Source organism: Varroa jacobsoni, unplaced genomic scaffold (assembly GCF_002532875.2).
Source record: "Varroa jacobsoni isolate VJ856 unplaced genomic scaffold, vjacob_1.0 scaffold_1410, whole genome shotgun sequence".
NCBI lineage: Eukaryota > Metazoa > Arthropoda > Arachnida > Mesostigmata > Varroidae > Varroa > Varroa jacobsoni.
In genome coordinates, this window is record NW_019214312.1 from 16676 (window position 1) to 32928 (window position 16253).

A 16253-nucleotide genomic window follows, 5' to 3' on the forward strand; every position below is an offset into this window, starting at 1 on the left:
GTTTATAATATACAAGCTGTAGTTGGCGTTGATAAGAGGAAATCTTGACCGAGTCAATCGAGCAGAATCGTGTGCGGTTAAATACTTAAAAACGATGATCAGCCGAGCAAATATAAGTCGTACGACTTGCAACACGTCCCCAAGAATCATGGCCCTTGACGTGAAGGATATATAAGTGTCGCTGTTCTTCTGAAACCCATGAATATTTCATTGATGATGAATTTTGTTTACGCACTGATCCAATGTTAGTACCTAGTAAAAAAGATTAGAAAAAAAAAGATGCGAAAAAATAGCAGTCAGCAACAAAATATTGAATGTAAATTATATATTTACAGTAACGCATCTAGCAAATTACAACGCGTTAAATTGGCTAAACGGCGACGAGGACCATTTGGGGCACTTACCCAGATACCCGTACGCCCCCCTGATACGATTCAATACACCTGCGTTAATCTGCTACGAGCATACTGGCCAGAATACTCTAAAATATTGCTCTCTCATAAATGCGCGCCAGTTTTTGTGCGGTCCTTAATATAATCGTATAGACACATTTATACAGAGTAATCTAAATGCGTTTCTAGCAACGATACCGCGTGTGACAATGCAACTTCGCTGCTCAGTCTAATATTGCGCACTAGTTTAACGTTATGACGGCCAATAATATAAAAGAAATCCCGCCTTTCTCTCCCTTCATCTAGCTCCGTTTAATGGTTTTCGGTGGAGGCTGTCGCGCAATTATCGAGACCACCAAGAATACTACCTTTAACTGCGTGCATTTAGAGCTATTCGGCACGACAATGGGTTTATTTTCGTCCTTGTTCGCCCTTTATGTAGTTGTGAAACTGCAGATTAGGTCCTGAACCACCTAAACGTAGATGTACGAGTATATCGTATCCCTACATTTCGTATGAGCGTTCCATGTTGGTCAGTGGCAAATACCAAACGAGTGCTTCTATCCGAATTAAGAGAATGATTACCTTAGTGCAGGGTATCCTCAGTTAGGGATGACATCTCCGAAAATATAGTTTTTCTCTTACATCTATAAAGGTTCACGAAGAGCACCTGTTACCTTGTTGAGGAAAGATACGGCCAGCCTACTGCTATGTGGTGCGGCTGCATGATGTGTTAAGATGTTTTACATTTTTTGTATTAGTAATATTAGAAGCAAGGCTAACGAATGCACACAGGTCTGGTAGACAATTCCTCGCACGTAAGAGCATCTTACGATAAGCACATTGTACGATTTCGCGTTCTATAATCTAGAGTACTGATGTAGTAGCCAAATTTCGGTACGTTGATCTGCGCATGCAGATTTTTGATCGTTCGGAGATTTTCCCGAGGGGGACAAAATCGTGTGGATGTTAGTCTTTAATGGCAAGCGCCATTGAAATCGGAACGCCGACCCAGTCACGATATACGTTCAAATTGTATTGAAAACGATGAAACAAACCAGATTACCCTCAACTGTTTTGAACCTGTAAGGAAAATTCTGTACGGCGCTTATAGAAAAACCTAGAGCGTTTTTAGCGTAATCGATTTACTTCACTAGAAGATCAGACATTTTCAAATGGAACAACATGGCACGCCTGAGGCTCACCCGTGTAAAATGTGTCATGAGAATCACACATAGTCATACAACGAAGATGTACTAGTTGCATAAAAGGCATTAACCAAATGATTAACTAATCAATTAAAACGTATTTGGTAAGCCGTTCGCGTGAACGCGACACGTTTCGATGTTTAGCACTCGCTTGGATTCTGGAAAATCGCTGGTAATGCTGAACCGTCCGGTTCCACTTTCCCGTTGGAAGAACCGAGTCCTTGATGGGAGAAAAGCCCAAGTCAGGTATTTAAATGCGGTGAATGCTAACGCTGAGCAGGAACATTTTAGGAAACCACAAAGTATTCAACATGAAGGTAAGGCAAATAATATGAGTTTTGATCGATTCTGGAAATTTCAGAGTATGTTTTCGCAACAAAATTAAGAAATCGCAGTTGTAAAAAAGAGTAGGCTCTCTTTAGTAGGCGCATTAGCACCTTTCAAATATAGAAATTCATCAAACTGGTTTGTTTTATCGAGAAATACTTTTGAAAACGCTGATTTTAATAAAGCTCTTCATTAATAGGGTCGTAATCGAGAAGCCACCGCGAAATAATTTTAGATAATGTAGCTTTATGATCTTCACGGCATTATCACCCCTATAGACGAGGTGCTGCGAAGTAACTGCGCTTATTTTCGTATGTTTAGATCATATTATTCGCTATTGTCGTTGGGACATGTTGTTCAGATGCTTGGTCAAGCCTTGTTGTACCTGCTGCGCCGGCCTTGCTCGCTACGGGCGTATCTCAGCAGTTCAAAAACGATGACGTGCGTATTGTTTAAAAATCTAAGAGAACCAAACAACTCCTCCTTGACTGGTCCACTTCCGAATATCAGCATATATCGATGTTAATTCATCAAGGACTCAGCTCTACGTGTAGACACTGAACTGGTCGTGCGTGTTCTATGTTTTGTCGTATACGGTAGTGATAGTTATGCTGAACTCTTACTGTAAGAGTTCAGTGATAGGTTTCTACAAGCTGGATAAAAGATATTCGTCTAACACATATTACTTCACTCTTAGGGCATTGGGAACTATAATTTCGGATATGACGAAGCTCATGGTACCGGAAGTTCTTTCAGAAGGGAAAGTGGCAATGCCTTAGGGGTAAGGAATGATCTTTGTTGCAATACAGCATTATGCTTAGGTACTCGAATTAGTCTCGGAGTGCAAAACAAATACGAGATCAAATGATTACATGAAGTTTTATTCATTTTTTTAGCATGTGTATGAACGAAACCCCTCGGGGTTGAATCAAATCGAATTTTCTGTTCTTTAATTGTTAGATCAAAACTGGTTCATATGGTCTTCGAGAAGCAGACGGCCGGGTACGTGTCGTTAACTACGTCGCTGATGGTGCAGGATTTCGGGCTTCAGTAGCCACAAACGAACCAGGGACCTCTCCTTCGCTTCCTGCAGGTTAGTTTATATAACATTTGTACAATTGGACAGTAACGGTTTTTTCTGCTTAGCAATGCTTAACAGCATTAAGTAGCAAATTGGCCAGTTCGAAAGCTCCTCTTTTTTCTATCTAGACTAGACGCTTGCTTTCAGTAGGGCAGCAGAAATGGCGAAAATATCCAGAGCAAAGTCCTCTGATGAGCTCCAGGGTACTACCGGCTGGATAGAACAAAGGAATTTCAATAACTGCAAGCTCTAGTTATATTTGTATTTCTAATTGAGGGTAAATTCAATAGACAATATAGCGGAACTGTGTATCACGTACATGATCCACATGTTTGCAATCCTCGGTAGGAAAGACTAAACACATACCTTTACCAGAAGCCGGCATATTTCACAAATATATATTCTATAATATATATATAAATAAATATATATAAAGAAAAGTTTGCAGACATGTACTTAAACATCTGAATGGCTGAAACAGGATGAATTAAAGATAGGTTAACATAAACTAGGTTAGACAATTGCATTACGAAACGACAGCCGTGGCAGCGGAGCAGAGACTTTCTTATATGTTTTCAAAAAAAAAAATATGTATAGGTGTTCGAAACACGAAAAGCGTAATATATAGCAGCTTACATAGAGTATTTAATTTGTTACGTATTACAGGTGCGCTCATTGTTAAACCAGTTGTTCGTGCTACTGCTTCCGCGCCGGTCGCCAAGGTTTGTAGAAACTAACCCAATATGAAGATCGGTTTTACGTTGAATATGATATTATAGTGCAACTGTCGAATTATGCGCCGGCTCCAAATGTAGACAGCTTAGACTTCATTGATTCATTAGCTGTACAAAACGAAAACACTCTGATCTTGATTTCAACTTGAGGCTCAAACGACTCACATGACAGTTCCAGTGGCACCATGTCTAACTTTGCAGCAGATATCTTCTTAATAAGGACAGTGACGGCGGTCAGATATTGTCATGTTGAGACTGATTGAACTCTCATTGATTTGCTCTCTAAATGTAATTATTCCATGGATCGAGCTCTTTCCTCCTACTTTTTTCAGTAGCCACAACGAACTTGTTGCTTTATTATGAGACAAAAAATTATAGATTTTCTCTTATAGCTAACATAGCGAATGAACGCGATTAATTGAGAATGAAAGGTATTCCAGATGTACGTTTACCACCCTGCATATGTATGCATATTTTAACAACTAAGCCAATTGCGGCCAGAGCAAAAATAGATCTATGAAATTTCACTGTGTTAGGATCGAATATATTATTACGAATGAAATACCTTTCACTGAACCTGAAGAGTTCGGCACGACCGTTAGTAGCAAATGTAAGCTCAAATGAGGGAGAGAATCTCTACCACCTGAAGTTCTACTTGCCATAAGATGTTCACGCGCTTTTCGTTTTAAAGCAGATGTGATAAGTAATCTTCAGCGAATGGCGAAGTGCACCCCCATAGACTTTGCGTAAATTAGGTAGACTGGAAAAAATGCTATGATTTTACGCAGCGTTAATTACTGCGTTGTCTGCGCTTCCCGACGCTGCTTAATCTCGCTGCGTGCTCAGTACGTGCAGCATTGGTTTGCACATTCAAAATTTCGACTTTTTATGAATAATAAAGCTATCTTTTAGAAATAATTTCTTCGATTTGATTATTTTAATGTGTAACCTCATTCCCTAACAGGTAGCTCTACTAAATGGACATCCTGTTGCTGAGCCCGTTATCCATACTCATACGGCAATTGCCCCTGCCTACAACATTGTGAACTCCTATCCGGGCTTCTACTATTAAGCTAGTTCAAGACCCTGATGAGTCGCAATACCGCGCTTTGTATATTTGCACATACGTTATGCTTCGACTACTATAAATTAGAGAAGACCGCCAATAAAAGCTATACACGTATACCAGAACTTTGCCTTTACTTCTTTTCGATAAAGGTAACACCTTTTTCATTGTTAACTTAAACGACGCATGAAGAATTTGAGAATTTTACTTGTGTTTTAGAGAATTCAATGAATAGCTGACATTAGTTACAGTAGCACATCGATTTTTTCTTGCAACCCCAGTGCTGCGTCTCGATAACAAACGTTATGCTGTCATAAGCGAATCCGGCGAAATTAATTAATTTTTGAACGACGCGCCTCTAAGAGATTTCACTGGTAAATATTCCAATATTATAGAAACTCGTGAAGAAGAACCGGTTGAGTTTAATTCAGGAGAAATCAGCGCTTTGCGATCAAATCTTTAGCCTTTGAAGGTCACAGCGCTACAGAAATTTGTAATGATTAGTGAAAACCTTGGACACGCAGGCTTCAAACGAAAGCACAATATGTAAATGGTACAAACGCTCCTAGAACGACGATAGGTGTGTTAAAGAGAAACTAAGAGGTGACCAGACGTCGAAATCCGAATGATAAGTTATTCAACTTCAAAGTTCGCCGGATTCGCTTGTAAAAATTTTTTACTCCATGATGACCTCTTTACATTTGTAACCGCAAAGCTACTCCTGTAGAAAAAAAACTGTTTAGGCTTTAAGTGATATTTGGTTTTATTAAGTACATTGCTAATATTAATTCATACAACGTCAGGCGTATCCTTTGGAAAATGCAGCAAAACAAGTAACAGACTACAGTTTATTGCTTCTAATTTAGATTTAAAATTGTCATAAAAGATTGCTTTGTCATGCGCATAATGACGATAAATTTATGTACAAATATACCCCAATCTAAGCAAAAAATAATTAATAACACTTAGGTCACATATAATAGTTTTTAGACTGCGTATAGTGCGCTGATGTACACTTGCTTGCAACACAATTTAGTCGACCGGAGGACTACATAATAAGAGTAGTTAGATCAGAGTGAAGTATCTTGACAGACATGTGCATTGACGGAACAGTTGGTTTCTGACCGGCCACTTTGACCGTGCGGAAAAATTTCAAAGAGGCGTGTCAATCAGCTTTTTCTCACAGCCATTGCTTGTGAAGTTGTTCGTACTCCTCGGGACTGAAGAACGGTACGCTAGTTGATCTAAAATTTAAAGATAAGTAAATGTTAAACATACAAAAGTGCCTCAGCATAGCCCATCCTTCAGAGTAAAATCTCGAAGCGAGAAACTCCGATAATATTTCGCTTTAGCCAATAATGATCGTTTAATATTTAGTGTCTGACCAAACAGATTGAAAAATCTTTGAAACTGAGTCGTTTATACTTAGGTAATTCAACCATTTGAGATGAGCTTGACAAATTAAAATTGGTTTGAGATTTGTCATTTTGTTCTGAATTAAAAAAACTGGACAAAGGTTCTATACTTTAGCTAAGTCCCTTCCAAGAGTCTATTACGCTTATGCACGTTTTGTGCTATTTCCTGATGAGCATACGAGAAAATCATATCCACTTACTCTGCAATGAGTTCTCCACAGTACAGGCACTCTTGGGCGCATAAATCTTCAATGCTGGTCTTCGTTGCTGTGGCACCTACAGGAGGACCTTGTGATGATCCGCGAGATGCAGTATCTGTTGTTTTTCCACGCTGTGAACCTCCGGGGGCAGTGTCACGGTACTGAATGGAAAGCATATTCTATCAGCTACACTTAATTGTACGCTAAGTATATCATTCATACAACGCCTGTGCAACCCAAATACAGCTATTGAAAGAAACTATTCTTTAAGTTTAGTACGTCCACGATGGAAACGCCCTGTTGTTATCCACTGACCGATTCTAAAGCATTACTGTTCTGCGATTGGAAGTTGGGCGGAAGTGGCATTTCTTTGATTGCTTCTTCAAGGCACTGTGCGTGAAAACGATGCAGACACGGGAAAACAAAAAACGCTTGGCTGAGCAATGCAAATCCACACGCATCACATTGGTGGCCACAATCGACTACGTAACACCGGTTACGTACTTCAACGATCTCTGTCCGTATTTGATCTGTTGCGTTTGTTGAATCCGTCATCGAATCGCGCAGGGTGCTAATTTGACCCTGTAGAAATAGCAAATACAATTTGAACAAAACGGTTCCTCTGGGTCACTTTTACGCTAAGCTTACAAGCATATTTGTAGGAAGCTTTTACTTGCGACATATGCTAGTAAATCAAGTCATATGGAATCAGTTTCGCACTGTGGAAGTAAGACACCTACAAACATCTTCAGATGGGGACTTTCCATCCCGTGCGTCTCATATTCTTGCAGAGTAGCAGCTAGTTTTCGACACACTCTAGAACAGACGCGCATACTACTGACCTTATACGACTGTAGTGAGTTGCAAATCGCTTCCTTGAAATGGTCAATACAAACGAACTCTGGGAAAAATGGCAACACGTCCTCGATTCGAAGAAGCTCACAACTAGCCAAAAGCTCCATTGCTTTGCCTACATCCTCGCCTTTACGAATAACATGTGCCGCGATGACTAACCAAAGTTTTTTACGTTCCTCATCGTCGACAGGCTTGTTGGCAATACTCTGCGCTAAAGATACGTCCTGCAGCTCCTGCAGCGCAAGGTCCAACGCTTCGCTATATAGACCCATAACCTAAAATCGTTCAGAAGAAAAAAAATGTTAAAAATGCTTTTACGGAAGCGACAAATATAGCCATCGCTTATATCTTATGGTGTGTCTCAGTTAAACTTTTTGATGCATACAATTTCAATACGGCACGTTACGGTGCAGAAATACGATGAGCTAAAAAAGCTTTGTGGACATTAGCCAGACTAAAGCCTACAAAGTGAACGCATTTCTCGCACTGGCTAAAACACTGGGAAACGAGTCGCTATTTCACGTACCTCATAGACATGTAGCGAGGCTTTGTGTAATTTGAGTTCAGAAAACATGCGCAACGCGAACTTTGCATCGTACCGCACGTCGGACAGCTTATCTCCCTGTCAAAATAAGATGTAGAATTTTCTATTAGACTAAGAAAATGTTGTTCACTCTTGACAGCGAAACCTCTCTGTTTCATCTTCCATTCACGCTACGAAAGTTTAAAAACGCTAGGACAACGCGCTGCAATTATATACTGCTTGAAAGTAGGTGCTCTATTGTTCCAAGATAAACTGAGTCATTTCCACCTGATCCCTAAGATACTCAAGATGCCGTTGTAATTTTACGAGCCATCACATAATACGAGATTCGGCGGTGAAGAGTAGAGCAAATCATATGTTTGTAATGAAAGCACTATGTTAATTATAGTGGAAAATTTCACCATTTGTAACATGATTTTGAATTACCTGGCTGGTAAGATAGTGTTGGAGCTTTTCCTTATCGCCCAGCCGGGCGTACAATGCGATCAAGTAGTTGTGAATTGCCTCATCTTCTTCGTATCCTTTGTCAACACAGTGTTCTAGGTATCTAGAAAATCACGATAAGATACTATCACTTAGAAACGATATCGTTTCCTGAGGTTAGCTTTTGAACTGCTGCAGATTACCCAGATTTATGAGGCTCACTCATTATATTGATCGCGGATTGCTGACGAAAAACCCAATGTCTGGCAAAAGAAACACAACAACAGTAGTTCTTTCTTAGCTACAAATGCGGTGGTTTTTACAGGTTTGGCAAAAGGAGTCAGCTAAATCATTGAGCGATTTGACAACATCTAAGAGCGCTTTGTGCTTGTCAAGATGTAAACAAGAGCTACTCGACGAATGAATAAAATTGTATATGCAGGCACTCTTCCTGCTATAGGGTAGTTTAAAGTGTGTTTCTTTTTTTTGGCTGGATTGGAAGCAATATTTGTGGGATTTTAGCTCACGTCTACTTTTAATCACGCTTTACTTCGCTTACCGAATAGATTGCAAAATGTGGGGTGCTCGTAGCTGGAACGTGTCGCTTGGACTGTCCGAGCTATCGCCGTATGGACCAACCTCTTCGTTGGCGATGTCGTTGCTAGGCTTTACCGACGTCAACTGCACTAAAGCTGGAATTAGTTTGACGGGATCTAGATTGTCGGATTCTGCTATCCAACAGTTAACCAGCTGTTCCGGAAGCCGTGACATCAATTCAGGGGAAAATCGATAATAGAGTTCGGCACTCCTAGCAAGTGAACAAGAAAGAGATAGATTGAACCCGTTTAACATTTATATTTTGCATTTGATCTTTCATTCTAGGTGTAGAATTTATTATTATTATATACTATAGAATATTATTATATATTATAGAATTATTATGTGTAGAGAAAAGAACGCTTAAGTACGCTTGGAATGCCGACGTCATTTTAAAATGCAAGAACTAAATAGTTGTATCCACAAACCTTTGGTTTCGTAAAACCATTAAGGCCTTCTCATAACGTTTGTTTTGTATGTGCTGCTGTATGACCCGCACATAATCCTTCATCATTTCTGAAAACTCTAACAACAGCTCCTGAAAAAATATAAAAATAATGTTATTCATTATCGTGCGGAAGAACATCATTTAAGAAGTAATGAAAAGGACTGTAAACATTATTGCTATCATTTACAAATGAGAAACCAAGATAATAAAAACAGCTGTTACGCATGTGACTTTATAATTAGGTATCTAGTATTTAGTACGCAGCACGTATCTATCAATACTTTTCTGACGTTTCATTATCGATCGAAAAACCTCATCTCCGTGGTTCGCGATGAGCTTATAGAAGGCTTGCTGGTTATGCTTTATAACTTCGCAAACACTTCCGGTACTCAGCATATTCCTTAGTTCTTCGTCCAGAGTTGCCAGTTCGGCTTTGACGCTTGGAGGACACTCAGCATCTTTCTTTAAAGCTTGATGTTTCAGATGACCTAATCTGAAAATGTAGAAAATTCCGTGGCATGTTGTAAGTGTTCGTTATGTAACAGCCGTTGCCTAGTTAACAAAACTAGGATCTTTCTCGGATTATTGGGGTAGTTTGCTTTTTATTGAAAATTTAACCGATGAATGCGCTATGAACGATGCATTACCGTTTCACAGCACCTTTTTTTAGAAAGATTATTGCAAAAAACGCACTATTTATGTGCAGTTTGTACCTGTTAAGATACAGCTGAATCAACCAAGTGGCAACCATGGTCAGCTGTGTCTTTTTTGATAGGTCTGTCTTTATCAAGTTTGTAAGACTATTTAGCTTCTGCTTCAGGAGAATACGCAAAGCTGAATCTTGGTCCACTTCTAGGAAGCGTAGCGATACCTGAGAATAGGAGTATGCTCAATGGTTATATATATACTCCAGCACATTAAGCAATCAGAGAAACTAGATTTTTGATAGATATTACAACTAGAGGCACCCAGTTTTACATATCGCATACTATGCTGAGAAAGGTCTTTATTTTACTCATCTACTATGTGGCCAGTATCAAATTTTTTCCATTTTCTCAAAACGTTTGCCCAGAGTTTATTTACCTCTTCGAACGACGCAAATGTATCACTGAATTTCAGCGCCGATTCGTCAAACTGTCCCTAAATAGACAAAAGAAAAACAAGGTATGATGGTGTGAAATAGCGTTAAGGCCAATAACTAACCAGACTCAGCGCGTTCGTATGAAATAATTCTATTTTATCTAATTTATCAATTTTTACGGTCAATATAATTAAGCAATGGCTTTCTTACTGTTAGTATTTGATCATATTTATATTTCAAGCTCCTTAATAAGAAGGCTTTTCGAATGCAAAGCTTAATAAATAAAAATTTCAAATAGTATTCGAAGGTAATCATTAGGTTAAACTTTCCTAGGCTATACAGCTATTGCAGTCGAAATATCCTTCCACGAACCTGTCTAAATAAGTCCTGGGCTTGTCGAAGACGAACTTTGTTTAGCTTAATAGGGTCGTTCTTGCAAAATAGCATTGCTTCCTCATATTTCTTTTTGGCCAACAGCACTCGCCACATGTAGCGGTCTTCCTCATACACCTTGTACTTAAAGACAACCTAAAAGCGATTGTGAAGCGTTTAAGTGAAAATCAAGTAGTTAGCTTTGAGCTCTAGATGCTTGATTCTATTTTAGGGCATATACTGTGATACCTTTTAGCTTGAGACCGAAGCCTATTCACGTGCCAAGCCGCACCGCTTTAGATCATAACATTTCACATGTAGATGATATTTCTTTCATCCAGATTCTCTTGCACATGAAAAACTATACTTAAATTTAATGACCAACGAAACCTGGAGAAGGGCGGACTACGCGATCCGATGCATAGGCTCACATTACACAGTACATGAATTACACGACTATGAGTTTTAATTAGCTTGGTTCTAGATGCAACTGTTAAGGAAACGTGGTATATTATACGCCAAGAGTTACACGGCGTCACGCATGACAGTACCTTCGCTGGGCAAGTTCTCTAATAGGACACGCCGGTCTTATAGTTTTAAAATTTAAACCTTAGAAACGTGAAATGAAAAATTGCGATTTTTCTACTCATTCAATAAGATTATATTTTTGTAAACATAATTAAGCGTGTTTATTTAATGATTCGAACTCAAATCAACCTTACTCAAATATACAAGCCCAAAGCCACATCGGTTTGAAGAATCACGTAATATTTTTATGTAACATATCATAGCATGACACAACAACGAATAGTATCTATAGTAGCGGGATAATTGGTGATTGTTGATGCAACCGATGAGGGTGGTAAGGAGTTCCAAATATACCTGTGTTAGTAGTAACGGTTGGCAAACTCACTATGTAATTTTCTCAATTAATTAACTGTTTACCGACGTCCTATAGTCAAGGTTTAGCAGGATATCTACAACGCTGATAATGGTGGAGACGAGATGTAGTTTAGCTCTGACGGATCTGTACATTGATTCCGACCTTAGACATCATAATTGTGAAACGGTGAGAATGAAAAGGCTTAATATACAAATGAGCTTTAATAGACCAAAGATAGCCCGAACAGCATTACACTAATCTGTCGTTATAGGCCACAATGATATATGTAATTATCGATTTAAGAGAATATCTACAAAAATACGAAAGCGTGTATTTGGAGGAACCTAGTCGCAATGCAAACAAAACATATTGGAAGTAATTTCAGTACGTAATTAGCCTTGTCTAATGCTTGTGTAAACGTCAAGCCAAAATGCTTCGTAACGGATTAGTTCGACCGAACGACTATCCTGTCACGGTTGATTGAGTTCTGTAGCGCGTCAATAGGGCATTAAAAAGTTTAAAAGAGGGCAAATTCCGTTTTCGAAATGTTTACGCATTAGCGAGGTAATTCTCAGAACTGCAGATACCTGCTCTGAGGAACGATTTGGGAACCTCTTCTTTGAGAACAAGGTCATCGGTAAGATGAACGACATGGGATCCGTATGCGCGAAATTCGATATCGAGGAACAGTACAGTCACATAAAGGATAAATGTCAATGTAAATGTAGACCTACGGCAAAACCTAGTGGAACCCCATCTGCTTCTAAAAGGTGGTTCGAGATCGCATTACTAATGCATGCAGCTAAGTAGCTAAGTAAAAGACAGAAAGGGCGTCGAAGCATGCGCTAGTGATTAACTTACTTGAGCTGTCTTGTCAAACCCATATTTGCGATAAAAAATAAAAGGCAATTCAACCTTTAAAAGGTATTGTGGACGTATTTGGTGGACAAGTCCATATTGAAAAAACGCAGCAGCGATTTAGAGTCAGCGCAAAACATTGGAGCCATTCTGCGCCAATCTTGACTTACGTATAATCGATATTTTTTTAACGATTTATATTCTTACGTGGATGACTGGTTACCATGAATATGTTTCTTCACCTGATTAAAAATACGCTTAAAGTATTACGAAGCTCCACCGGGAAGTTTTCAGTGTTGAACTACTTATAATGGATAACATTATGCGTATAGAGTACACAGTACCGTATCGGCTATAGTGTAAACCGTTTAAAGAGTTTACTGTGATTTAATTTGCAAACGTTAGTGACCAATCAATAGAGGAAACACTGCCGGTTAAAATTGCTCTCACACTATTCTCTCGTTATTCTATTAATTACAGGTAATAAGTTTTTGGAAGATAGATATGACTAGTAATCTAGTCATTTTTGATCTGCAACTAAGATTCATGTCGCCCGCGGGTGTACCTTACGAGCGGATAATAGCATTCCGGTCAACATGTAAAAGTTTTGGAAATCGTTGCAGTAAAAAAACACTCAATGAAACGTGCTTTAAACGATTCGTGAGCATCGATTATAGAGACGAACAGCTAGTGCCACGTGTAGAGCTAGTTGTCGCAAGGTACGGCAACTCATCAATTGTAAAAATGACAATATTAGAACCCCATAGATAAATCTCCGAAATGTACACCATTTCAACCTAGTCTTCTGTGAGTACTTGTACTTGTTGTTCATATTCACTCTTCACTTCGGTGTTACGGGTATTAATATTGGTTATAAATAATGTTTGTAAACGAAGTCTGCAAAACAGTCGGACGAAATTCGTGTTTCAATGCAGGTAAGGTACATAACCTTAGAAGTGCATCCACTGATTACATCAGCAGCGAACACAGGTATTTCCTTTTGGATTTCGTTTGACTAATAGTGAAATTACCGTGTTTGAGAATGCCCAGGTAGATCCGCTGATTGGATCTCTGGCAAGTCCCAGCATGCCTCCTTGTGGAAACGGGTCCTCCATCACCAGCGAGTGATCCAGCTGAGAGAAAACTTTTAGTCTGTAATGGAAAACGAATTTTCAATGTAGTCCATTGTCAATACAATTTGTTTAATAGAAGTTACTCTCTTCAATTTTAGGAATGCCCAGGTTTTTTGCATGTACAAGGTGTGACAAAAGTCTCTTGACAGTCCGGAACTCATTTAATTGTCGAAGAGTCTATTTTACGTTTGTTACAGTGGCAAGAGATATGCAACTCGATATAATAAAGTGCGACTTCGCTAATATGCAACTGTCACGTGACTTCTGTTTTAGTCTGTAGCTATAATTTTCGGATATTTTGTAGCTAACTTTTACCCTCTATTTATTATAAATAAAAGGATATATATTTACAATAATTATATAATATATGAATACGAATAAATCTAACATAATGTGTGCAAAGTTGCAAAACGCACTTATCTCCGAAGAGAATAAGTATGTGGTATTTGGACAAAGCCATCGATACCGGCTGTCCTCTCTCCGTGATTTCAGATTGAGGTGGCGGGTCAAACCCCAGTATCCGGGGCTCTTCACAAAACCGCAGCCAGGGGTTATTATCAATTGCACCTAATGACTCCGTTGATACGCCTAGCTGAAGTATTATAGAAGCAAATTGAGAGAGGTTAAAGCGGGCTTCATTGGATCCGCTATTATTGGTCTTCGTCAGATAAAATAAAAACATCTTCTGAAGATATTCATTTGCTGATCTAATATTTAACCAAAATATAACTGCATGAGCAACGGACGTAATCGGAGCTTCTGAAATATTTGTAACAGATGGAATTTGGATAACAGATGAAGATTTAATAAACAGATGGAAGGTAAATACTACAAATTAGAGAATATCAACCTTAGAAAAATAATCATAAAGTAAGAAACGACGTACGTCTCCGTGGTAAACACCAACTGAACCAAATAGACACGCGACGTGTGTTGGGTGCTCCATTCCCTTTGGTTTGAGCACATGGAGGATACTTTGCTTTTTTGACTGGTTAGGCAGTTCGCGACTGTTGTTGTAGGCCCACGATTGCGACGATGTGAAGATGGCTAGATGAAGACAGATAGAACAAACATTAGCTCTGTGTGCGTGTTTAATACGCATGATAAAGCAAAAAATATAACTTATAGGTTAGGAGCTGCTGAAATAAGGTGCGCTTGTCTTCAACCATCAGTCTACTTCTTTGAGTGAGACTTCCTTGTGGTACCAATTTCTTAGTTTCGTGGAGAAACTTCTGCTATCGCCACACGACTCTTGAGTTCAAAGGAGATTAGCACCTACTTCCGAACACTGGTTGAGGTTCAACCGTTGTTACAGTTGGTCCGAAGAAGGTATATAAGCACCGCATCGTTGATACATAAACTACTGCCTGAGGCTGACTTTCTGCAGGGTTTGATACTAACTCCAAATGGAGGCCGCTAACGGAGGCCTCATCCTTTAATCGATAAATCTGGAAATCACACATTTAAATTTACAGAGAAATTCGAATCTTGTCAAGAAATAATAGTTCAATTGCAAGATTGTTTCTCGTTGTCGACATAGTTGAAGCAATGATATATAAGGAAAAATATTATAATTTTGTTCACTATTAAATGTTAATTGAAAAATGAGATTATTACATGATATTCATATGGTTTAGTCAACTCTATTAGGCTAATTATGCTTGAATTAAGACTAACCCAACTCGGGAAGTCAACATATATGGCCTGGCCAGATGGCTTTGGACTAACTAGATCCCTCCGCCTTTTAAATATCATACCTCTTTACAGTATTTCTCTGATGAGTTAGATTTCGAAGTGAATTTCCAGTCACCGTCTGTCGAAGCACCGAACTCTGCTTCAAAGATAAGCCCTTTTGATGTTGCTAGAAGGATTGGGCCTGTCGAAATGCTCTGTCGGTTATCTGGGTTGAATGCTACAGCCGTTAGCACATGATTTCGAAGGATCCTGAATGAAAAGACAAACGTTAAAAGCAATCAACCTTACACTTTATTGGCTTAAACAAAACATGCTCTGTATAAAATGCATTACATACGCGACACCTTTTATATAAAAGAATAGTAAATTTTTTTCTTCAACCCACAGAATAGTTCAATTATTGCTCGTCACATATATTTATTCGTACGGGATGTTAGAGTCTGGCTATATTTATAATGTTATACTATTTCGCACTTGTGAATGATCCTCTTGCTTCCATTGGGCCCTCCTAAGTAAATGTAGAAGTTCTCTCCTTGATCCGTGTTGTTCTCCAGCACGACTGAGACTAGCAGATGGTTGCCAAAGGGATCGAGGAACACGTGATGCATGCGATACGACGTAAAGGAACCCGGCAATTGTGACGACAGAGATAGCTCTGAATATAGAAAGAGAGAAGGAGCTGTTACACTCTGAAACTCCCAGATATTACTAGTAGACCCTATTTAATAGATATATTAACTTAGAATCCCCTTTTTCTGACTGAATTAACGTAGACGTCTCATACTTTATAGATAACGGCTGTATTGTGTTTTGTAGACTTAGAAAACCTATGAATTTATTGTATTCCTTCTTTGTAAGCATTACTGCCAATGCAAGAAATGATATCATTTGCTTTTGCCTATTGCCACACAGGATTCACGTCAATTGTACGTAGATAACAG

At 38.9% G+C, this 16253-nt stretch overlaps 2 protein-coding genes across 3 annotated transcripts in view; one reads left to right on the forward strand and one right to left on the reverse strand.

The window, feature by feature from the left end:
- The first annotated feature begins 1720 nt into the window (after positions 1–1720).
- On the forward strand, positions 1721–4933 carry LOC111269764 (cuticle protein 14). The gene is made up of 6 exons (XM_022849585.2): positions 1721–1917; positions 2249–2368; positions 2625–2708; positions 2888–3020; positions 3675–3730; positions 4707–4933. The coding sequence occupies exons 1-6, from the start codon at positions 1864–1866 to the stop codon at positions 4812–4814; spliced, it is 555 nt and encodes a 184-aa protein (XP_022705320.1). The 5' UTR covers positions 1721–1863; the 3' UTR covers positions 4815–4933.
- Positions 4934–5546: 613 nt separating this feature from the next.
- The window catches only part of dor (vacuolar protein sorting-associated protein 18 dor), a 15416-nt gene continuing 4709 nt past the window's right edge, over positions 5547–16253 (reverse strand). For both annotated transcript variants that reach the window (XM_022849563.2, XM_022849562.2), the window contains exons 5-22: positions 15787–15967; positions 15375–15561; positions 14897–15065; positions 14504–14664; positions 14034–14209; positions 13516–13636; positions 10744–10899; positions 10374–10430; positions 10004–10161; positions 9603–9783; positions 9271–9380; positions 8805–9053; positions 8249–8369; positions 7805–7900; positions 7266–7553; positions 6739–7005; positions 6424–6584; positions 5547–6052 (exon numbers count right to left, since the gene is read on the reverse strand). In XM_022849563.2, coding sequence (XP_022705298.1) covers positions 5989–6052; positions 6424–6584; positions 6739–7005; positions 7266–7553; positions 7805–7900; positions 8249–8369; positions 8805–9053; positions 9271–9380; positions 9603–9783; positions 10004–10161; positions 10374–10430; positions 10744–10899; positions 13516–13636; positions 14034–14209; positions 14504–14664; positions 14897–15065; positions 15375–15561; positions 15787–15967 — 2903 coding nt within the window. In that variant the 3' untranslated portion in view covers positions 5547–5988. The remainder of the gene's footprint in view (positions 6053–6423; positions 6585–6738; positions 7006–7265; positions 7554–7804; positions 7901–8248; positions 8370–8804; positions 9054–9270; positions 9381–9602; positions 9784–10003; positions 10162–10373; positions 10431–10743; positions 10900–13515; positions 13637–14033; positions 14210–14503; positions 14665–14896; positions 15066–15374; positions 15562–15786; positions 15968–16253) is intronic.

Bases quoted from the DNA above. Each gene is read 5' to 3' on its own strand.
- LOC111269764 (XM_022849585.2), top strand. From the start codon at position 1,864: ATGCTAACGCTGAGCAGGAACATTTTAGGAAACCACAAAGTATTCAAC. The intron at 1,918-2,248 runs GTAAGGCAAATA...TCGTATGTTTAG, and splicing joins ACAAAGTATTCAACATGAAG to ATCATATTATTCGCTATTGT. The intron at 2,709-2,887 runs GTAAGGAATGAT...TTTAATTGTTAG, and splicing joins AAAGTGGCAATGCCTTAGGG to ATCAAAACTGGTTCATATGG.